Source organism: Ooceraea biroi, chromosome 6 (genome assembly GCF_003672135.1).
Source record: "Ooceraea biroi isolate clonal line C1 chromosome 6, Obir_v5.4, whole genome shotgun sequence".
NCBI classification, from domain to species: Eukaryota; Metazoa; Arthropoda; class Insecta; order Hymenoptera; family Formicidae; genus Ooceraea; species Ooceraea biroi.
The window spans coordinates 849,776-874,123 of record NC_039511.1 but is presented as its reverse complement, the minus strand read 5'-3'; the positions used below and the strand labels follow the sequence as shown (position 1 = coordinate 874,123).

The 24,348-nt window shown below is 41.6% G+C and overlaps 1 protein-coding gene and 1 long non-coding RNA gene across 3 annotated transcripts in view; one reads left to right on the top strand and one right to left on the bottom strand.

The window, feature by feature from the left end:
- The window catches only part of LOC113562193, an 82,689-nt gene that overhangs the window by 4,214 nt on the left and 54,127 nt on the right, over nt 1-24,348 (top strand). The gene's annotated exons all lie outside the window — the stretch shown is intronic.
- The window catches only part of LOC105276481, a 134,540-nt gene continuing 125,486 nt past the window's right edge, over nt 15,295-24,348 (bottom strand). For both annotated transcript variants that reach the window (XM_011334125.3, XM_011334126.2), the window contains exon 6: nt 15,295-18,324. In XM_011334125.3, coding sequence (XP_011332427.1) covers nt 17,081-18,324 — 1,244 coding nt within the window. In that variant the 3' untranslated portion in view covers nt 15,295-17,080. The remainder of the gene's footprint in view (nt 18,325-24,348) is intronic.

The window sequence follows — 24,348 nt, the reverse complement described above, 5'->3', positions numbered from 1 at the left end:
AAAATACTCCCTTCGTACTAACTTGTCACTAACTCGCGTTAGATTCAGATCTTGTCAGGCATTGTCTCGCGACCAAGTCGATCGTGTTTCGATCGTTCTGAGATTTATATATTGCATAACATAATATCCAGCATTCGAAAGATTGTATCGAAGAGTGAAATCGAGTCATCTATTTCGGAAGAATCTGGCGATGCATAGACCGGAATCTCTTGGGAGAATCTCATGGGAAACCACGTAGATATGTAGATGATGAATTTTGTAAGCATCGTGTGTGGTCAACGGCTCGAAATTGTTTAAATATCGTGTTCCTTGCAGCTAAAATGATAATCGTATTCTTTTTCCCTCTTGATGCAAATTATGGGTAGATATACAACGTGTAAAACCGGCTTTTACTGGCGTGCACACTGGACAGATCTCTTCTTTATCAAGTTGCGAGTGGCAGAGACCGTCTTTATCGTTCTACACACGTGTATCCCGCTTTTGCGTTTACCGAGTGCTGCGAGTAAAAACCACTCGAACTGTAATCCAGATAACAAAATCATAAATGACCAGTAACAACATGGAAATCTTAATTAAAAACGATAATGCATCGCGTGATCCTGCCGAGAAATTTTTCTCTCATTTCTGGTTCTCTTCTATCTCGCGTCTTCCATGACTGTCATTATCGCTAATTCCTAAGGGCACAATCACACCATACACTCGATATAAGTTCGTCCGTAAACCGCTCTGCCTTTTTAACATTCGTCTATATTGTATAGATTCATCTAAGTTCTCTAAACTTTCAAGAAATACAAGCGCACTGCGTGACATTCTATTCTCATTTTATGAATCTTCAGTTAATCGATCTTTGCACTAACAAGATTTAATAAACGGAAAAGTTACATTTAATCATACATCATAAATTTCGTTTAATACGAATAAGTCCTACTGCAGGGTGCTCACAGATCTCAACGAAATCATCATCATTGGAAGCAGATAAAGTAAAGTTTTAAGAATTCATTATACGCGATTACATAAAATCCGCAAATGATCAGCATTTATATCTGCGTTATTAGTATAGGCTGTGCTAGTAGAAATATGTATAGATTTGTTAAGAAAAGAAGGACTCTCCATCTATTCTCTCCATCTCACGAAATTGTCTCACAGAATATCGCATGACATAATGTAACAAGTTACATATAATATAGTTGTTTTATCCTATACATCTTTTTACGCGAAATTTTTCACTACTAAAGTCCTCTCGTATTTTCTAAATTGTTTGAAAACGAGTATTGTGGACACTCCGAAAATTGTTCCGCTTTTAGCTTAATCCTTCATTTTGTCTCTATCAGGTATACGTACATTGATTTTGAAAGTACACACGGTATAAACGGGCTCAACGAATCGGCGTTTAGCGATCCAAACAATACTCAACCAATTCGTTGAGTCGGATCCTGTAAACAGTCTCTTGCTTAATGTCTTGCTTAATGACTAATAATTAAGATTGACAGAATCAAGATAGAATTTATATTATTGATCGTTGTGATATGCAGTTTGCAATATGATATTAATTTGATATGCATGTGTATATGTAAACTCAGCACTTTTGGATACACGTTTGTCATCGCGTCGATAATTTTAAATTAAATGCATCCCGAGGTCTTCCGTACTAATCCCAGGACAATTGTACCTCCATTTCTAGAGATATATTTCGAGAAACGTTACGCAAGAAATAAAAAGACATGTTCTCTGAGCAGAGATTTCCGATATTTTGATTATCTGGTGATAAAGAGCCGAACTGTACGTCTCTTTCTCATTTCTTGCGCACATCTCCAACGGGAAATGCTATACAGCAATATTATCGGAAATATATATATATATATATATATATATATATATATATACAGGGTGGCCCATTTTAATTTATACAGTCGATTTTTTAAAACACTAAAAGAGATACGAAAAAATGTTTCAGACAGACATGTCACGATTTCGAGGGGGACATAAGATGATACCATTGGTTTGACCTTGAATAGTCGTTTGAAGGTCACGCGAAGATCACCTTCAATTTCTTAAATTGAAACCCCAACTTTTTATTGCAGATTCTTATTCTCCATCGAAAAGTAAGTAACTTTTGTCTGAAACATTTTTCCGAAAAATGTCATCTTATGTCCTTAAAATGTCCTCAAAACTCATCTTGAAGATCATTTTAAGGACATAAAATGACATTTTTCGGAAAAATGTTTCAGACAAAAGTTGCATGTTTTCTCGCGTAGAATCCGAATCCGTAATAAAAAAATACCATGTCTCATTAAAAAAAAATTTCAGACCGGAAGTTAGAATTTCGATAAACAATGACCCGTCTAGTTGTATCCACATTCTCTGTCGTGTATGGAGATCAACGTTCGAACAGTGTATTGTCGAATACCGATTTACGTAATCACGTTTGACATTGTCGATATTCGACAATATACTGTTCGAACGTTGATCTCCATACACGACAGAGAATGTGGATACAACTAGACGGGTCATTGTTTATCGAAATTCTAACTTCCGGTCTGAAATTTTTTTTTAATGAGTCATGGTATTTTTTATTACGGATTCGGATTCTACGCGAGAAAACATGCAACTTTTGTCTGAAACATTTTTCCGAAAAATGTCATCTTATGTCCTTAAAATGATCTTCAAGATGAGTTTTGAGGACATTTTAAGGACATAAGATGACATTTTTCGGAAAAATGTTTCAGACAAAAGTTACTTACTTTTCGATGGAGAATAAGAATCTGCAATAAAAAGTTGGGGTTTCAATTTAAGAAATTGAAGGTGATCTTCGCGTGACCTTCAAACGACTATTCAAGGTCAAACCAATGGTATCATCTTATGTCCCCCTCGAAATCGTGACATGTCTGTCTGAAACATTTTTTCGTATCTCTTTTAGTTTTTTAAAAAATCGACTGTATAAATTAAAATGGGCCACCCTGTATATATATTACAGTGTAATAATTTATACTAATCGGCGCATATCTGCTGGACGAGACGTTTCGAAAATCACGACAATCTCTCCCGCATTGTTGCGTCGAATGCAATCAACTGGTAACGCGCATTTATAATCTCCTCGCGAGGAAACGTTACTCGTGCAAAGTATTACTCATCAAAGAAATATTATTCATATTACATTCTTTCTAATAGACTATTAAAAATTTCCACCGTGCTTCCCGTCATTGAAAAATATTCTTCCATTAATCTCGCAATTAAATTGCATACAGGAGAATTTCGAACGACACTCTCCAGCCAATTTAGTTAACGTACTGAAAAATTAAGACAGAATGCCAAATCGTCTCTAAAGATCTTTAATTATCCTACAGTTTAATTGTCGCTAATAATTGTTCACAGAGGTCTAACAGTTCGTCGCGAGCTGTTGAATCAAGAGACTACTGGATACTCCCCTCCAGACTTAAAATTTCCGCTAATATCTCGTACATTTCCGCTTCCGTTGTCCTGTTCATGGCAGTTTAGCTAGCTTCCGTGTGTCCGAATCCGATAATCGGAATTTCTTACCTATTCGCTTATCCTAATCGTGGTTTTCGAGCCACAAAGGACCGCGAAATCCGTCCATTCGCATTTACGGGGACTCACACGATCCGGAAATATCAACGATCGATCGATATTACTGTCGCTGATTTAAGTACCGACAGCAATCGATTCTGGGGCTCCATGAGAAAAGCCGCAGAAAGAAACAGTATACTGAATGAGTGCATGCTCGCAGTAATATTAATCGTGTGAAGGCCCCTTTCCCTATTCCACATTCTTTCTCTCTCTCTCTCTCTCTCTCTCTTTCTCTCTCCCATTTTTTCTTCTCGCACGTACACTATCGTCACATTCTCTCGTTCTCTTTAACATAAATCAAGCTTAAATCAACTCCGCACGATCCAGGCACTCTTTTATTCTTCATTCTCAAACAAGCTACAGTTTAGTTAATCCGTTTCAGCTCGAAAGCACACACTATTGTGGTTTAATGAATGATTTTGCATGTTGAATTAATACATTGTTATTATTCGCAATATTGATTCGCTAATTAATAATTTAGAATCTTTTGGTAATAGACTCTGATCCGGTAACTGCTCTTGGCCCGGGCTGAAAGGGACCAATATGTGGAAAATGTCGTGATTCAAAGAATGATCTCGGTAACGAGGAACCGCGTTGACCAATCGCACTCTTCTCGTTTACATCCATCGATTCGATTCGTGAAAGTCTCAATCATGACGGCATCGGGTTAACGTGCCGAATCTCGTATCACGCATGGTTAGCGGAAGCTACGTGAAGGCTACTTGGCGATTCAGTAAAAACGAATAACATTTTCGATGTTCCGTCATGCATGTAAAATCGGCGACATGTCCTGAATATGTTGGTCAAAGTACGAAGCACTGGCGAGTTACTCAATTTTCTTCACCTGCGACCATCGCACGCAGATCGATACTATTGGTCGTGATTAAGTTCCAATGAAGATCACAAAAACATACTACTCGTATATGACAAATGTGTCAATTAACTCGATAGTTTCTTGAGACATTTTACAGATATTTTTCTAGCTGTTGGATTTTCAACGGTCCCGACCAAGAATAACCATCCGCTTTAACGCGAGGATCTGAGAGCTTCTCTGCTATCGCAATCGTTTCTCGATCAAAGTGTCGTTTTTGTTCATGATCGAACGTGATAAATCCAACTTATCGGTTATTATTTTGTCGTTCACTGTGATTTTTGCGCATTTTTGCGCATTTTGCAATCGCGAAACTAAAATCCTCATATAGTAATGATAAACTCTTTCATTTTTTATTCCTCTCTCCCGATTCTGCGTTATAACTTCACATATGTATATGCTTTTCCTATTTCGCATTCGTAATCTATGGAGACGGCACAAAGCTGAACGGCTAATGGTAGATACAAGTATGTTACAAGTACACGCACGCGGAGTATCCGTTCGCTTTGTGCTCGCGCTTTGCCGACGCACAAACGTCGGAAAGTGATCGTGAAAAGCGAAATAGGCATCAGTATGATAACTCTGAAAGAATCTCGTAATTTACCATATCCAAGGAAATGATTCTTTCTCGATCAGACGGATTACAGTTTCTTCTTGCAGCTCTGCCGTTAACGTAATCTCAAGCACATTTCTTCGCGTCAGATACTCGCGCGCGTGTACGTAATGACCTCACGATAACGATTTTTCATGCGACGTTCCGATAGAAATTTCTTTATCATATGTTGTTCTTCGCACCGAGTGTGTACATTTTGATGATAAATATTCTGAAATGAAAATCCTCAAGTATCTTTTTACACCTTGTCTTCCCTAACGGCAAAAATATTGTACGTAATATTTAGCACGCTTTTCCCTCAGATATCTTACAGATCTGTGTCGATTAATCCGTTCACGGATTTGCGATCGTAATCGATTCGGTAGTCGAGTATTCGAGGACTGTGTCGTGTTGCATTACGGTTTTCTCGTGATATATTTATAGAAAGGTGTGCAGTAACTAAATTCCGGTTCATCGATAAATATATCGATATATCTGAATGATCGCAAATCCGTGAATGGCAATGCCGTCATTGTACGCAACAGGAAAGTCGGATTCCTAAAAATTCCCGCAAAAATCGTTACCGTGAACAACAGATATGCTTCGTACGACTAAAACGGCGCTCTTCCCTCTTTCTACTGCTTCACAGAATACACACCGAGAAACACCTGACTTACGTGACTAGGCTACGTAACGAAAAACTCATTGCGCACACGTGCACCACGAGATCGAAGCTTCCATTTGTCCCGCTCTTCCTTCTGTGCGTGCATTTGTGACTGTCGTATTCTCCTTTTCACACACTCGCTCACGCATACGTGCACGCACGCCCACTCATACTGTTTGCAATTAATTTTTCTCCAATAATCTTTTTCTCTCTCGCTCGTTCTCTCGCTCTTTCGCTCTTTTCTCTTTCTCTCTCTCTCTCGTACTCGGACCGCGTGTCGCACTACGTTGACGCTATCCGCCTCTTCCCGCTTTCCTCCCTTAAATAATTTGATCGATCCTCTCTCCAGGCGAATTTCAAGAACGGTTCGTTGAAAGCGACACCGTAAAAATCTATTTGTTTCATTAAGAGCTCGATTAGCGACCGCAAACAAATTCGCAAACATCGGTCAACGTTTATCGATTTTATCCTCTTATTCTTCTTACTCTCCTTCACTTATTCATTTATTATATTTTCGCAATAAACTTGCAACCGTCGAGAAAAATTCCGCGTCTATTCCTAATTCTTTTCCGAACGACGCGACGCAAGAGATTTCACAAAATGAGATTAAGGAATTAAGATGGTTATTCCTCGTGACACGATGCAGTTCATTCGCATTTTGCTGTTTCACTCATGACCGATTCCGTGAAACTTCTGGGAGGTCAAAGAAGATGGTTGGGAATTACGTCCGCGTTGCTTGTGGTTCGATGTTATCCGGTAACACGCGGCCGACATCAGCAAGGACGATTCGACGTCTGGCGTCGCCCCGTCCCCGGGGCGGTGAGGGCACCACCGCTCCGATTCACCCTGCGGGCTCTGGTCCAGGCCTGCCTCTGTCGACACACGAAAGCGAATCTATTATGCGCGTTCATCGCTCGGTTCATCGTTCATTTCACCGACAAAGTTTAATTCAGTTTCAACAATCGCCTTCTGTGAAGTTAGGATTAAAAGAACACAAATTGGAATTAAATTGACATTGATAAATTTTTGATGTATTATACCGTGTTTTTGTCATACGTTTAGGTCTTTTGACATTCCAACGCAGGGCTACGTTATATTTACATTGAAATGGCTGCAGAAACTTAAAATTCAATTTAGCGGTACAAACGCGCGGTGCCAGACTGCGAATATATTTTACGTACGCTTGAAACGTTGTTCATTTTCGTGAAAGAAAATATTGAAACAGGTAATATTTGAACGCGCGTAATGTTTGAGCGTACGCATGTTGAATCTGCGCGCGAGGATTCGTAAAAATTAACCGCGCGTAAAACGAGAGCTATTCTCTTATGTAAATACGGGATGCATTATCGTCATATAATTCCAACACTTGCACGGATTATTACGCACGTTCCTCATTCATTAAAACTTACATGTCTAATTACCAGACTCGTGTAAAAGTGGGACGAAACTTTTGGGCTCTCTTAACACTATACATCATAATTGTAATATACACTATATTTTATTCTACCGGAGCATACTTTTGAAACAATCTTTAATAGTCTGAGTATCGTAACTTGATATCGTTATTGCGATGAAAATTACTTCATGAAAGATTTAATAAACTTTAGTTGTTTTGTAAGTATCGCGACGAGACGCGTTCTCGCTGTTTTCCTTATTAAATACAAAGTTCAGCTTTTCATAAGACCAATCTTACCGTATCATAATGATAACGTTATTATTCGAAATAATCGAACAGCAGAAAATGAAAAACCGCGAAGCGGTGAACATGGAAGCAACTAATATATCGCTCGCGTCACATCGATACATATCGCGAATATAATTTTTGAACGCCGACATTCACGGCCTGATTGCCTCGTAATTGCGCTTTGGATGTCTTTGATATCCGGGTACAACGAGATGTGTCCAGCCCGCGGCGAATCACGTTGTCGGGACAATGGTAATTCACACTCTTTATAATTGAAATTTTCAAAGCTCCACCGAACACAAGATATGTTTGTGTTTCAAAGAGAATGAAAGCAATGACAGAATAATCGCGATGCTGGATGCATAATAATTTTTAACTCACCTACACAAACCATTCATCTTTCTGGCTGGAGGAGATGTCACTGAAAGATAAAAGAATAAATATCTTTTGATATATATTAATGCTAATATTGAAAACATTACAGATAACGATTAAAAAGCGTAATAAATTACGAATGTGAAAAACATTCGTAATCTATCAAGCGATATCAACCGCTTCAAATCAAATGCTCAATACAAACATAATGCTCAATGCAAACATAATACTCATCAAAGTCAAGCTGTCTTTTGCGCAAAATGAAAAATTTTAGTAAGAAATCATTTTATACATTTTCTGGAGTAATTACATTAAGATATTACAAGGAAATAATTAACTGTTTCTTAATTTTGCCTAGTAGATAAATCCTCGATCCTTCGATCTCAAAATAAAACTCGTATCTTTTTCGATAACTGCAAAGTCGAAAAACATTTCGAACATGAACGTTTGCAATGCAAAGACAATAGATTTTTTATTATGCCAACCGAATTCGTAGATTGTTCTGACACAAGAGAAGTCGTACAAGCGAGTTAAATTTATAATCGGCCAGTCCATTAGTCGTGCATCTGTAATTTGAAAGCTTTTTCCTCTTGTATCGATCGTTTCCTCAACTCCCGTGTGCCGATCTTATCTCAATTTGAATTTATGACGAAAGGGAGTAACGAGCTTTCGAGGGTCTAGCGAGTAACGACGATGTATAATGCGATGGAAAGAGGACCTGAGATGGACCGGTCCTTTTCCAATTGGCTGACGTATCGTTTTTGCAATGAAAGGAAAAAAAAGACGCAAACCTTCTCCGATTTCCCCCGATTCCAATCTAAACGTTATAAAAAACGGTCTACGAGCTTAATCGAGCTTTTTGAGGCATTCGCCAGCTTTACTAGCACCTAACGAGGAACGGACTCGGCAGATGATCTTTTTTATTACACTGTAAAAAAAAGTTACAACCCCTGCTGTTACATGATGATGGCTATTTTAGAGCCATTCCATTGCGGTACGATTCTTGCAAATTCTCTTTGACGTACACTGTTCGAACACCTTTATTATTGAAAAAAGATGTACAGTGCATCTCACTCGCTTAATTAAAATTTATAATTCATCGTATCTATACAAATTTATGACGTGAAAGTCTGACAACCATCTCCCTTTTCGATATAACACCGGCATTTCTGATAGCTTCGTATTTTGAATAACTTCATCTCGTGTACCCTTTTTCGATAGCTTCGCACATATCATTCTTCGCTCCAGAATTTTGTCGGGCGTCAAAGAGAATATTGTCAATCAGTCCGCGTATCCGCATCACGGACAGATGGAAAATTGCAAAAGCAAACGTAACAACGCACTTTCTGAATAAAAAAGGGAAGGGGGAGGTGGCGTGATACATTCGAAAAAAGTGGAAATGTCTCACCTGTCGGAACCATGGCTCCTCACTTTGCCTGGCAGTAGAGGCGGACCCGGGCCGCGCTGTGCCCGTGCCTGAGGCCCGCAGGGCGCAGCCAGTTTCCCGGCCGTGGCAGGGTCGTGGCCCCCGTTACTCCGGGTGCGATCCCCGAACCGTAGTTCCCCAGGGGCCCCAGAGTGCCGGTTCCCTTCAACGTGGTCATGCCCATCGGCAGACCGGCGCTCGCTCCGTTCGATCCGTACATCTGTTGCACTAAAATACCGTAAGACACATCAGTCCCGCCACACCACCTGCATCCCTCTCGACGACAGGCTCGACTTTGCGACGTTCTCTGTTCCGCACGTGTGTGCGATCGGTTTAGAAAACAGTTTCAAAGTCGAGATTGCATCGCGATGCTCGCACGTCGTTTCTTTAGATTCCCTCCAGCGTATATGATAGCGTCGCGAAGAATTTCGAGAGCTCTAGGAAGGATTCTAAACGGATCCGTTTCTAAACACGATGGCGACATCATTAGACAGCCCCCAGCACAACGTGTGTTGTTTTTGAAGTCCGCATACAATGTATCCCTCCCGTGAGAGCGATACGCATCGCGCTTTTCCGCGCGCGGCGAGAATTTCCCGCGCGCTCTTTCAGCTGTCACTTATCTCGACGAGCGAGACAAAGTTTGCTTTGCAGGCTTGGAAATCCGGATCAAGCGGATTTCGCCGAGCTTCGGCCGAAGAAATGCGGTTAACGTGCTCGGTGATTTTCGGGTTTCGCGCGAGACATGTATCGTGAAATCTATGCGCGAAACGTGACAGGGATAAGACGACCGGCGATCTCTGGCAGGCCATTCGGCAAAATTTCATGTGTTTCATATGGGCTATGCAAAAGTTTTGGTCTATTCCCTACGTTAAATGTGACATCCCGCGCGATTATGCCGGGGCGAAATCTGAAAGCGTGAATAAACGTGTATAGAACAAGTCGAACACTATGCAAGAATTGCAGGCTGCAACAACTTGCATACAACGACTCGTTGCATATGTAACTTTTTCATGGTTTTACGCTGTGCAACGAAACAAAAATATGATACTTCTATTGCTTTTTAGAGTTCTTTTTAGAGTACTGTATTTGTTTACCACGCTTACTTACTTCGCAGAAAAGGCTACCTGTAGCCAAACTTCTTTTTAGTAACAAAAGTAATGTATACCAGGCAATCCTCCAATAATTTGAAAACTTTTTTGTATATCAATATAGATTCATATATCAATAAAGACAGTCATTGTCCAGGGAAATCAGAAAAATGAATTCGAAGTTCAAAGTGATGCAAGAGAAGGACAAATATTTTCGTGAATGTTAAAATGCTTTGAGCGCCGGCGAATGGCGAAGAAATGGGCAGCTTTTCGCGACATTCTTGCACTTTTACCGGCTTACCGCGATTTTTCAGTGCAAATAAACGTCGTGCAGCGTTAAATATATGCTCGGAACGTGACGGATAAAACTGTGCGCGACTTTAGAAACTCGCGGCAACTGCATATTAGCTCGATAAAAGTTCTGACTTTTGTGCTTTCATATGTATCACGTGCAAACGGCGTGCATTGTACCGCAAACTTAAAGCGAATCATTTTGAGCGCGCTTTATTATTATTCGTCGCGAGATAATCACCGAGTAATTTCACGTTTTACAACGTGGACGTGGAACAATGTTCCGTGTGTAAAATACGCGTGATTTTAATCAATTTCTCTCCACGTGCGTCACCGGAAAACGGCCGGTTGCATAAACAAACGGTTAATTGCTCTCTATCGCGTTACAAATTCGATAGTACAGTTTGGCTCGTGTGACACGATGCGGTAATAGCATTGCGTTACATTATGCAGGACGATGTAGTCTGCAACGTGCGTTTCTCATATTTTTGTGGAAACATTGCACCGTTTATGATACATTGCTCCATTATACGTTTTCGCTGCATAGCTTGAATTTTAAACGACTACAATGACGATCAATACGGCGCGATATAAAGAGGCAAATTTATTATGTACCGTGCCGTATTTGAAGCAATGAATTTTTGATTCCCTTAACTTTACGTTTATGTCGCGTTAATATAGCGAACAGAAGAAATGAGTTAGCCTGTAAGCCACTTTAAACGTTATTGCGGCTGCAGCAATATTCCCGATTATTTCGCATAAAAGATGCGCGTTCACGATCGCGGAGTTGATATTCTGCCCGGCTTGCTGTGGCCTGTAATTGCGCGAATATGCAGTTTTCCTCTTAATCCAGAGTGTCACTCACGGGAAACGGGTATGCATTCCGCGACGAAATTCCTGTTTCGCCCGTAAAGAAGGGCAACCATTTTTTGAGCACCTCGGCGACATCGACGTCGGTGTTTTTCGTAAATTCGTCGTTCGCGAACGGCATTTTACAGGGCATCGAGTAAAAAAAAACGACCGGCCCAGCCTTAAAGAATGCCATCCAACTAGAAATTTATGGTCAGCGCCGAAATTGTTGAAGAGCCGCGAGAATGCCACTCCGAGGGCCAGGATTTTTATTACTGACGAATTTATGCCCTTGTTGCTCGAGCATTATTCTGCGACGAGGATTTCCCGGTCAAGTATTTACGATGATTTAATCGGGACGCGATACGATGATGAATATTATTGCGTGATTATTACGATGTAGAAGATAAAAAAGATTCTTCACAAATATTATATACATATAGAATGTATCTGTTTCCCGATAAGCTGACGCCTCCTGACCACCGCGGCAACGTTTCATTAGAGCGACAATGTATTTTGCCGCCTCGGCAATTGCAGCGTGTTGTGAGACGATTAGTTTCCGCGTAAAATAATTTCGACGACGATTATCATCAGTTTGATACGATTATCCTCGATTAGATTCGCATGTGTGCGCTGCGCGCTCGCGCGTACCTGCATGTCAGCCGCATTACATCATGAAAATTTCACATCAGCAAACATCGACCTTACATTTCCGGTGGCATTCTCTTAAGCAGACAGCCGGGGCTGCATGTACACAGAGCGCAATCACGTGATGCAAGTTACGTGCCAGTCGGAAATACAACAGTGCCAAAAGTGGGTCCTCCAAACTGACGGGCGAGTACATTTTGGAATATGCATGAGACTGTACTCGGTAGATGATCACGCTTTCCGGGATCTCTGATCTCATTGCAATCTCCATGCGCGCCGTAAAGGGCTTTTAGCGGAATCGCCAGCAAAACCGACGACGACGTTGCCAACAATAACGCTCGTACAACGGTTGCGAGAGAATAACGAGAACGTTACGATTATTCTGGAATAACCGGTATTGATTTCTCGGAAATCGGGGGTCACGTGACAGCCGCGACACACGGATTTCGGCGTGCATTTTTCAAAATTATTCTCGCAGCACGTCTTGAGAAGAGCAGTTATATCAGCTCCGGAACTGTGTGTCACGTTTCATGAGCATGTGTGTGTGTAAGTATCTGTAGAAATGTATATGCGCGGAAATATGATTTCACACGCGAAACGAGGTGAAGCATCGGTGTGCGAAGACGGTTCATCTTGAGCTGCAGAAGGTATCAATATATAAATTATTTTAACCAAAAAATTTGTGTGAAAATAGTAGCGACGAGGTTTTATGAAATTGAATAATGAAGAATCTGTGGAGTTGAAAGGTAATAGTAAGATTTCCTGACGCGAATAAGTTATGTGTTTAACGATTTCGATTTATTTCTTCACACGCAACCCAGTTATTCGCGTAAATCACAGGCGGAAATGGCGGATAATGCAAAGAGAAAATAATTTCAAAATTCTTGACATGCCATCAAACGCGCAGCATCGCGAATATCGTAAATCTTACGAAAGAAATTTGCCCGCTCATGAAAATAGCTTCAGGGTAAAATAAACAGCGAAGGGAACAGCAACGGAAGCAGAGGCGAGCTAAGGTAATGCGTGGCTAATGCGAATTCCGCGGTAAAGTTTTATTAAATTATATTCCACTCGGCGAATTGAAATTATCTCGGATACTGCGCCTGCGGGGGGTGCTTATACATTCGCCTGGCAGGCTAAGGCAGACATGTTTGTGTGCGTGAATACCGGGGTAAATCATGGAAAGTGGACTATACAGGATTTTCCTCCCACATTTTTATTTTGCGTGCAACGTCGAGTATCGTCGGACGCCACGGATATCGTGATACAGCTCCGTTTAAAAACGGATACAGAAAAGAGATAAAAGAAACATGTCCCAAGCTATTAGTTTCGTGGAAAGATCAATTTCAATTGTTACAAGGGTTATTCAAAAGTTGAAATATATTAGACAGAATATTATGATCTCATTCATGCGTACGAGAGTTCGTAAAGATTTCTCGAAAAACACTCTCGCAAATTCTCTGCGAATGAAAAAGATAACTGTAGACTCTGCCAGTTTCGATAATAAGTTCATTTTTCATTTCCTTCTCCATCGCATTGCGCGAGATGACGGAGAATGAGATTACGAAAGTACAGAACAGCATCTACTCATGTCGCGGTGCACGCGCGCGTGGATCACAAATATCGCGCGTGTATTCGGGGCATTTTCGATGAGTTTTCACTCGTTTCTCCACTTTTCCTCCATTCCTTCTTCCTTCTCGTTCTACCTCCCATTTTCTCGGAGACTTTTCGCGTTCTATCGCCGAGATTGGGATTCTTGCGCGCCTCTTGCACGCGGAGGAAGGCCAATGCGAATAAACCCCTTCTATCTCTTCCCACGACGATCCGATGCGATGGAGAGAATGCGGAATTGTGGCCAGTAAAATGTGCATTTCTGTGCTCAAGTTTAAATTGTGTACTCGAAAGAACGGTTCGTCCCCAACTATTCGAACAACTTTTAATGCGTTCACCGCTGCTCGCTCTCTCGCGAAATATGATAATCAGCCGGCTCTCTCGTTCGTGAATGGAAAGATAGCGGGACAGACAAATCCGTCCGATCTCGGTCCTCCTTTTTTTTAGAACGTTTTATGCATTCAATGAAAGGAGAAATTAAATTCACAAACGACAGAGGCACGTTCAGAGCTGACCTTTTGGCATGTCCTAAATACAAAAGAAAGTCATCTTAAAAAAGTCAAATGCACTCTTGAAAAATTCATTTGTTTGTTCTCGAAGAGAATGTGGTGATTCATAAACGATAACATAACGAACGTGCAGATTTCCGTGTGCCAGTTTGTAACAACGATTTGTCGCGGTCGTTTACCGGTCACGCAGCAATCTCGAAGAAAACTCGTCGGAAGGCGATTTAAGAATCTTAATTGGCCGAATGCGAGGCAAGGATCTCACCCCGGCTTAATTAGCAAATTAGCATCGGGCGCAACCTGTTGCTGGAACTGAAGTTTGTGTCGTTCGGTTTTAAGCTATGACGATTGACCTTCCTCTCGCAAACGAGAGATTATTCGGCCCGTCTCGCGCTTTTTACTCCGATCATTCTTGCCGTCACGTAGCCCGTAACGAGGGTCTCGTTAGTTGCTAACGAATTGTTTGGATACAATCGCGCGCGAATCCTCTCGGGATGTGTTTCTCGCATTCATTAACATTCGAATCAGACCGCTCGGATTCCGAATGCTTTGATACCGTGGATTAAGTTGATTGGATCGCATTATATGAGAGGCTTTCCGGAAACGAGGTTAACGGGGTAGCCGTATGAGCAGACAGAGAAAGAGAAAGATTGAAGAAAAATGCAGTAATATCGTTCCGTGACTTATAGCGAACAGAGTTTTCGTTGGAAATTAAACACAATTCCGTATCGTCCGGATTGTTATGATTAAAGCCGTAAAAATGCATTAGCGTCGTCACAAATTAAAGGATGAAGCTTGTTCCCAACACGGCAGAATAAATTATAACGCTGACGTTACAAATTACGATATTCAGTCAAACTTGATGTTATAAGCATAAAATTTGAATAATTGTTATGCTGTAGACAACAAAACAACAAAATTAACGAATACGTGAGTATATCAAAATTATGTATCGAATATGTGAGTATACCAAAATTATATACCGTAATCAATATTTTCCGTTAACGAGATTTATAATTATTTAGATTAATATATATATCAATATCGAGGTATATTAATATTAATATCGAAGAGTAACAAGCGAAAAAGTACACAAATTAAAAATGAGAGTTTGATCCGTTTCCCTTTATTGAACTCAATATGTGTAACACTTACATTTATTATGTGATTATTATTACAAGCGTATGCTGAATTATCTTAAAGCGAGGTTTGTTCTTTGTATCTGTACAAAGGGATGCGAACTATTGCGTTCAAATAAAATTATACAGAATATCTAATCTCCGTGGAAGTCGAGCGAAAGTAAAAAAATATATATATAATATAATATAATATAATATAATAATAATCAGAAACCATTTCCGCGACGTTTTTCCCTCCTGGGGAATGTCTCTCATGATGTATATAGTATATATAAGTCTTATATATATTCTTGAGGTCGAATCTCTCAAGAGACTAACAGGATCAGTTGAGGTTTCCGGTCTATCCGTGTAGCAAAAGTTATCGTTTCCTTGATACCGAGCATCTCGCTACATTTTTCCAAGACGAGGACGCAATAGAGAACGGTGGAAGTACAAGGATTGTACAAAAAATTCCGCGTGCATCGTATCGTACTTCAATCAAATTTCTATTCCGTTCCAAAATCTGTTACATTGTGCTGCGATGGAGCTTGATACATAAGGTACAATTTTGCTGCAGAAAACACGTTGACACTTATATCTCAACAGTGAAATGTAATTATAAAATAACAAACGATAGCGAGCAAGCAGAGTTGATTAGGAAAACCTATCGCTAGATCTACAAATTCGACAATTTCGAGACTTGACGATATCGTCGCCGCGGGAAACCACCGAAAGAGAAACAGTTTAAATAGACAGATACATGGATAGATAGATGACAGACAGATAGATGGACGGATGGATTGACAGACAGATGGATAGGTACAGTTAAATACAGTTAAACTTTTATTCAACCGGCGTACGTCGGATCGATAAGAAATTGCCCGGTATACGAGCGTGTCCGCCCCACTTCTCCGGTTTGGCGAGATATCGATTAGCAGGTCTCGGCAGTCGTCTGACCTTGACATGGTAGTAGACCTCCTTGCGCAGCATCAGACTTGCGAGCCCGGAACGTGTAATGAAGTCGGCAAAGAAACCTCCCTCGATCTCACGAGATTCCACTTAACGTTGATCTCGCCGATTTGATCGGGCTTTAACACCACGATGATGAAATTTTCTGAATTGGTGAAGCAGAGTCTTCTGTACAATTGGCTGCAGTTATCGCGTTCTTTAGCTCTCTATCACATTTCTCATGATATATTCAAGTTGTTCTCGATTCGACACCGTTTCTCATCCACGAAAAAGTGGAATATAACACATAACCATTTGTAAAATATAAATATAATATAATGTGGATAATGTATGTACAATATACTCGCTAGAAAATCGATTTCCTCCATTAGGTAAACCTATTTCTAGCAAACCATCATATTCTACATTCACGAGTAAATTACGCAATTTCGTAAAGTAACCATCGTGTATAATGAAACTCTTAAATGAATTACTTTCCCAGTTTACTCGTAAAGGTAGCGTGTGATGATTACATCTTCTTATTCGTTACGATACTCGAGCACATTCTATTCACAGCCCGCTACAGTGCGCCGATGTGAATGACTTGAAACATTCCCCCGAACATAGTGCTTGGCACCATCGAGATATCTCAATCTTGTCGACACGCGAGGTCGCGTTAACACGAAGAGTCTTTTACGTTTTCGGTGAAGCGACCCTTTCTTCACGTTTCGTCAATCGTCACGTACAAAGCGTTTCACGATCTCCTCGTAACGTTTCTTTCTTCTAAGAGGGATCATCGGCATGCTCGCGTGCACATTTCACAATCACTGGTAAATATTCTGCTGGTATAAATCCTCCACCGAGAACATGCCTTCCGCGAACGGACTCTGCGCCTTCGTCTTCACTAGATAGAACCCCCTATAATCCCTGTTAACGTCGTCGCCCATCAGCACAGCAGGAAACCTGGGTGGGCAGAGGCCCAGCAGATACGTCAAGAAACCAGAACACGGCCAGCCCCAGAAACCGATCTTCGTGTTGATCGACTCGGCAAAGTACTCCGTGGATCTGTGATGGCTGCAGCCGAACGGGTTTCCATGTCCCCAACAACCGGGCTGGTTGACTCCACCATTCACGTAAAAGTCGATGTGACCACTCGCTTCGAACTGGCCCTGGATGAAGGCGTTCGTATGCAGCACGTCGACGAACTCAGCGTCGCTCGCGTCGAGTTTCTCGCTCTTGTCAACAGTGACGAAGAGCGGCATCGCCGGGTCGAGACCAGTAATTCTCGTAAGCTGATACGGATGTAACACGTTGGCAGCGAATGCTGGCACGTGAGCGCCAAGACTGAAGCCGATCACGTGGATATTCGTAGCGCCATAATCTCTTAGACGTTCGATCAGCTGTGCCAAACAGTCGCCCACGTGGGGCACGTTGTGGACAGCCACGGGGTAGCAGGGCGCTGTCGCCAGACGATGCCAGTCAACCGCGATGAGGTTGTAGCTGCCTTTCTTCAGATATTCGTTCCTCATGACTACCAGATAGTCCAGATACATGTCCGAGTTGTAACCGTGCACGATAATCTTCGTGGGTAAGGTCGCCACAAAGTTGGTGTCGACCAAATTCGACGCGGTGTCGTTCACTAGTAGCTGCTGTGCTTCATTTGGATTGTGTTTGGTATAGAGGAAGAACGTCACTTCCTCGTCAGGACAGGTTTGATTGGTGTTCACCAGACAGGGTCCCACGAAGTAGTCTTTACCGAGTTGATCGTCTACCGTGTTGCTCACGACGAAGGTCCGTGTGTTTGCGGCTACGGCAAGCTGGACGGTGACCAGGAGAAGCACCGGCAGGGTCCTCCAGATCGGTGGATTGCCACCGTGACCACTGATGGTCATCTTAAATCTGTCAGAAACTCCACTTTGACCACGAGGCTGTGCGAGATGTCCACGAATGGTTCCCATCGACTGTCTGCGGGGAACTGGTCGCTGCCACGACCGGTCGATCGTCGCGGGCGAAACTCCGCGACAGAGCGACGGCACGTACTGGATGAGCCTCGACGAGCTTGGAATCCCTAAAGAGAGCACCGTCGCACGCGGCGACGTTTTATCAGGAATGTTCCACCAGCCGACGCGGCGTAAATCGATGCGCGCGCGGGGTTGAAAGTGAACGCCGTGATTTTCGGTGCTAGAAAATCAGGAATTCTCCCGGAGAATTAACGTCGAGAGAAAGTAAAAGACAAAGAGTCACAATTTTATTCGGCAAATGTAAAAGCAGCAGACCGATTGTGAGAGCCTCTCTGAGCCTATGATTCGATAAAAATTCGCTCTTTGCCTTTCGATCACTGGATTACCGTTTACGAACACTTTACCGCGCACATTTATCAAATTTATTTCAATATTGTACAGACGAGTGATTTGTGACCGAACAATACCATGATATTTTGATAAAGATGTCAGAAAATAATAACTGTGGAATTGCTCACGGAAAATAGAGAAGAATTAACCGTATTTATAATAAAACTCGACATTACAAAAGCTATCAGTCAAAACAAACGTATTTACATTGTCAATCTAAAACGCTAAACCGCGTCTTATCGCTGTTCCTTCAGAAAATCACGGCATTTCTCGTACCACTTATTGCTACATCACGCAAACTTTACGATACGATCGGGCAAATTGAATTGATGACAAAGTGAAGCATTGTATCGATTTGCTGCGCATTTGCACTGCCACTTGCGACTGTCTACTACTTGCAGCACACTTCGCAGAACACGATCGTGACCGATTAAACGCGTCATTGATATCGCTTGGCACATCACAATACGATAAAACGCCGACGGATCTAATCAATTGTGGGCGATTGTGCACGTAGACGAATCTAGATTGGGACGAGAAGTACGGACGATCCGAGAAATGATTGCAGCTATGGATCGATGAGAGCTTGGGTGCACGACTGACGAGTTGGGGATTCACCTCGTCCACGAATGCAGGAGACGATGCACCGCTATACGTGCTCGCGTTATCGGTCAAACCCGAGTATTTCCGAGATATGCGCATTTCTTTAACAGCGGCTTTTGAAATCGCTGAAATCGAGGAAAATTACGCGAATAAAAATCTTGCTAAACTAATCTTTTTATGTACTGCACGAAAATCGATATCAAAGCAATTTATTCGATCAATTTGCAAGTAAAATACATGTTGACATTACAGAGTGTTTCTGCTCTGTTATCTTCAAGTGGCCTGGATTGAGCTTGATTAGGGGAAACACGTTATCGTCATAATAATGCTCCAGCAATGGAAGGAAGTTCATAGTTTTTATTGCTAGCCACCGGGGCAATTAGGAGTTGCTATCTTTGACTTACACTGCGAACACGGTAACACGTGCACCGTATTGCGTGACTAACTCCAATGACATCGAAAGCTGCTTTGAATAATGCACTAACTTCCTGTAACGGCTCGAGTTCACAATAACGATTGCGATTGTACCGCGAAATACAATATCATCGCGTACCGAAATGCCGTTTTCCTTACCTCGTTTAATAAAGTATTATCGATCGTTCAAGTTATTCGCGCATCTCGGAGGAGCTCGTGAAAGTGCTCGTCCGCCACTTCCGTTCCGACAAAGCGCACGAGAAGGTGAAATTTCGTTGGGATGCATTCGTAGCGTGCACAGCGTACAAACGTATCGATAAACTTTCGCGACCGGCACGGATGTGAATGTTAATCAATGTGGTCAAAAACGCTTTTGCATTCGTCACCACGATCGACCAGAAGCTGTCCCAATTATGCGCGCCCACGTAATTATCGGTATTATCGATCGCCAGCTAAGTAAACCGTTCTACGTCACGACCACGTGTAAGACGCCCTCGCATCTACTGCAGAGGCGAAATGCACGCTGAGTAAATTGCAGGATATATAATTAAATTCGAAATAATATGGGAATCAAGAAATGAAAGTTTAACTTTACTCAATTTGTCCTTCCATTCATTCCGAAAATAAATCAGCCTTGGATATTGGTCGCTTTTGACGAGCAACGGAGTATGTTTGAATTAGACACACCTATTAAGCTCGATAGTTATAATAACGAATTTATTTGAATCAATGGCGCAAATAAATTAATTTAAATTAATTCGCACGCAATTTACTGATCTCGAGTTATTCGACTATGACCAACAAACTATTAATGTTGTTTGAAATCGAATTGAGCGACCAATGTGTGGTTTTACGCAAGAAGAAATATACTGAAACTAGCTTCCAGTTTGAAAATTGAAAGCGAAATTTAGTCAGAATGGTAGATAAGATCTCGTTTCATCGACTTATCATACATTACAATTTAATAGACTTTCATGAATGATTTAGGTATTCCGCTTAAACATAAAGTCCTACTTTTCGTCGGCAGTCCTTTTGAGTCCAAGCCAAACGTCGAAATGAGCTTGTTTGCATAAGCCGTAATAGAGTAAGAGGGAAGAAAAAGAAAGGACGAGTACTCTCATTCGTGTTTCTCCTGCATAATCCGCCTGTGCCCGACCACTTGCGCAAAATTCGCCAAATGCATTCGGCAGTCCTATTTTATATCAGAAAGCACGCGTTTCAAGACGCACCAAGAATATAAATATCCTTCAGGTTACAGAAAACAGTTGACATTTGAGTTTGTAACACAATTTGAGGAAACTCCTAAAATTAGTAATAGATATATTCAATACGATAAAAATTCAATACGAAGAATCGTTTGTGACACAGCTAAAATAAATTTTCACTATCGGGTAAGAACATCTGGTTTTGCACAGTGACTCATTTCAATTTCCATCGCTTAATTATGCTTAAAATTGCAATTACTGTAGACCTGTCGTTAATCGTGTTACACCCATTTCGGATTTTCAAGGAAAATCAATATCGAGAGCATAGGCTTGTACCTCAATTTGCGCGCGGCCCGCGGCCTATCAGTCAATCATATTACCGTATCTGTTTTAAAAGTGTAATCTGTATTACATGGATTAATGACAAAATCGATAAGCTAAGCAAATAGAAGTGAATTAGCGTACACGTCGACGAGCGAATTTGATTTATCCCGAAGTACGCGTATTCGGAACAGACATCATCGTTTCGCGTACGGTCGCGTTAATTGCAACCGACAGCAGCTTCATCGGCGAGCAAACTAATTTCATCAGCTCGCGAGCAACGCGAATATTAACGTATTGTACGTGAAGTTATATATAAGTTATTTAATTGCACATCAATCTTCGCGATATTTCCATTAAAATCCCTCATTCAATCCGTGACGCATCGGTTGTCTCTCCCTATCTTGATACATTTCTAATCATTCTGTTTTTTTATCCTGTTTTTTCCCAGGTTTCATTCGCGAACTGTAATGCAATCGCAACATGCTAACTTTTTCGATCCTTTGAGTGTATCCAATTGCGAGTTCGCTTCTACGACTGTTTATTATTAAAATGTACATAAACGAGAGTCGCGGTACAGCGAGCATGGAGAGTATATTTTTCTATTTTCTCGGTCGACCGGAACTCGCTATCGAACAAGGTTGTCGATTCTTTTTTGGACCGAGGCCAAAGCATGATGTACCTCTTGCCTCCATTTATTCTGCATTCTTCTTTATTTTTCCGAGATAGTAGAATATCGTAACAAGAGTGCGCATGCAAAACTGTTAGTTAAGGTATGAGGTATCGACATTTATTTTGTAAAAGCCAGACGCGTGGTATATCGGGGAACACGTGTATAAGTGTTCCTCCTACTCGCGCTGGTGTTTTTATATTCCCTCCAATGTCTGGGATGCAACGCAATTTTTTCTCCGAAATATAGTTTATCATTTCAAAGCCTCTTGTCGATATTCTGCCGGGTTCTCTGATACAATTGCGTCGTTGATGTAACTTCAAACTTTAGAATTATTTGGAACATAAAAGTATTATTGTAACGTGTCGAGACTTTCACTTGCTATCAAAAGTAAAATTGATTAAGGATTCTTCTATTTTATGCATCTATAACTTCCATAAGGGGCACGATGTTTATACTGAAGCACAATAGAACGCTCGGATTGACGTTATGCCTCAAAGAGATTGGAGAACACGGAGCGCGCGGAGAGAAAAAGTATTTCCCGTGAGAGATTAAGAGACGCGCATTAATTTCCGTCTCACGAATAATCCGAATGCGGTTTAGTGTATGCGCGGTTGATGGACAAAGTCAACGCAGATATAAGGAAATCTTTTTTCTAGTATATCTCTCTTTAGCATGGCAAACTGTGAAGCATCCTTAAAGCAATTGCGAACTGTCGCGGCAATTTTTTCACGTAAAACTTATCGAACGCTAGACTTGTCCGGACATTGACATTCACTGTATATTCGAAAAACGCTATTGCACAAAAAATTTCATTGCTCGTTTCATGAGACGCTAATAAATCTCGCAGTGCACGAGCGACATCCGCGTTATCAAGTCGACGCGCTCCATTAAATCGGGACGACAGCGCGGCGTAGCGGCAATCTTCTTCGCTCGCGCAGCCTCGCCCTCACCTATGATCTTGGCTTGGTTCTGATTGTGTCAGGTCGTGCACTCCGAAGATTGTGAGACCGATTCTCGACCGGTATTTTAATTACCGACTTACGACAGAAAAGACGAAAATGTCGACGATCGAACGGAGATTCGTTTAATGCCGACTGTGATATTTATAAAATCGACGATACGATTATTATCTCCTCCCCTTATATGCACATGTGAATAATTTCAACCGTTTCTATCGCCTAAATGACTCCTTGACGTTGCTGTCTACTAGTTCCAATTTAAAGTAATGTGAATCCTATATTAGTGTACAGAATGTGCTGGATATTAATGATTCCCTGTCGTGTTGTTTAAATTTGATTTATATGCTCAGGAATAACAACGAAGACAGTCGTAATCGAATAAACTGTCGTCTTACAATAAAATTTCGGATCGTTAGAATTCGTGAAAAATCGTTTGCAAGCTCGTAAAACACGTCAATCGCAGAGATTAAATTTAGCAGTAAAGCGCCTTCATAATTTTAGACTTGGTGCAGAAGAGCTCTCGCTCTTTTCGACGGCAATTTGGTCTACACCGTCATTCGAACGATACGTCTATGCAAGTAACGTATCGTCATTCGTACAACAGCCGAGGCAGCGTCGCCAATAAACCGTCGATAATTTACTGATAACGTATCACTTAACGCACCGATTCGCGTTCGTTCGCGGAGACGAACGTTGTTCCATTAATCACCCGGAAACGCGCGTTTCTCCGGGAATTAATTATCTGCCGTGCGCATCCAGCGTTTGTTTCGGATAATCGAATTTCTAGCATGAGACGTCGCGCGTGACACAAAGAGGGATGAAGGGAGACTCCAGACATACGTATATGAAACTTACTTTAAGCGCGAGTTTCCGTTTCTATTTCTCTCTTTCTTTCCCTTCTGCCCTCTGACTTTCTCTCCTTTTTCTCGTTTCACGCAGTTAGTAACAGCAATAAACAAACTAGACAAAACAAGCCGCGAGGCACGCGCTATTTGCTATCGATTACCACGGGAGAGACCAAAAACAACAGCGGTACACCGGTGCAATTGCGGTGAGCATCACGATACCTACTGGAAGTGCTCGCCGATTGAAATCGCGAAAAGCCAAACGATATTATAAAACGGGCGCGCGGGTAGAGACCGAACGGCAGCGAGTTCCGAAGTGTAGCGATCGATCAATCGCTTAATGAAAACACCGACGTGCGTTTTGTTCAGTTTTTCGCGTAACCTTTTTTTCGTCCACCATACCTGCGACCCTCTAATAATTTCGTTACGCCGTCGCGCCAATGTGTGATAGCAGTTACGCGTAAATAAATAACGTATGTCATTGTAGGCGGAATATCGTACACCTTCTGGTCTATCGATCATCCTACTGCTTAATTATAACATTATAACAATAAGCGAACAAGGAGGATTCAATCGTGCAGATGGTTCCTGATTACTTCAGCACTAACCACAAATATTTAGATCCGCTTTGTGCGAAAGGTCGCGAGTTCGCGTAACGACGTTGTGATCCTCGTTGTCGTGAAAGGCTCGTTCTCGTTATGAGGGAGAAGTGCCTCACACT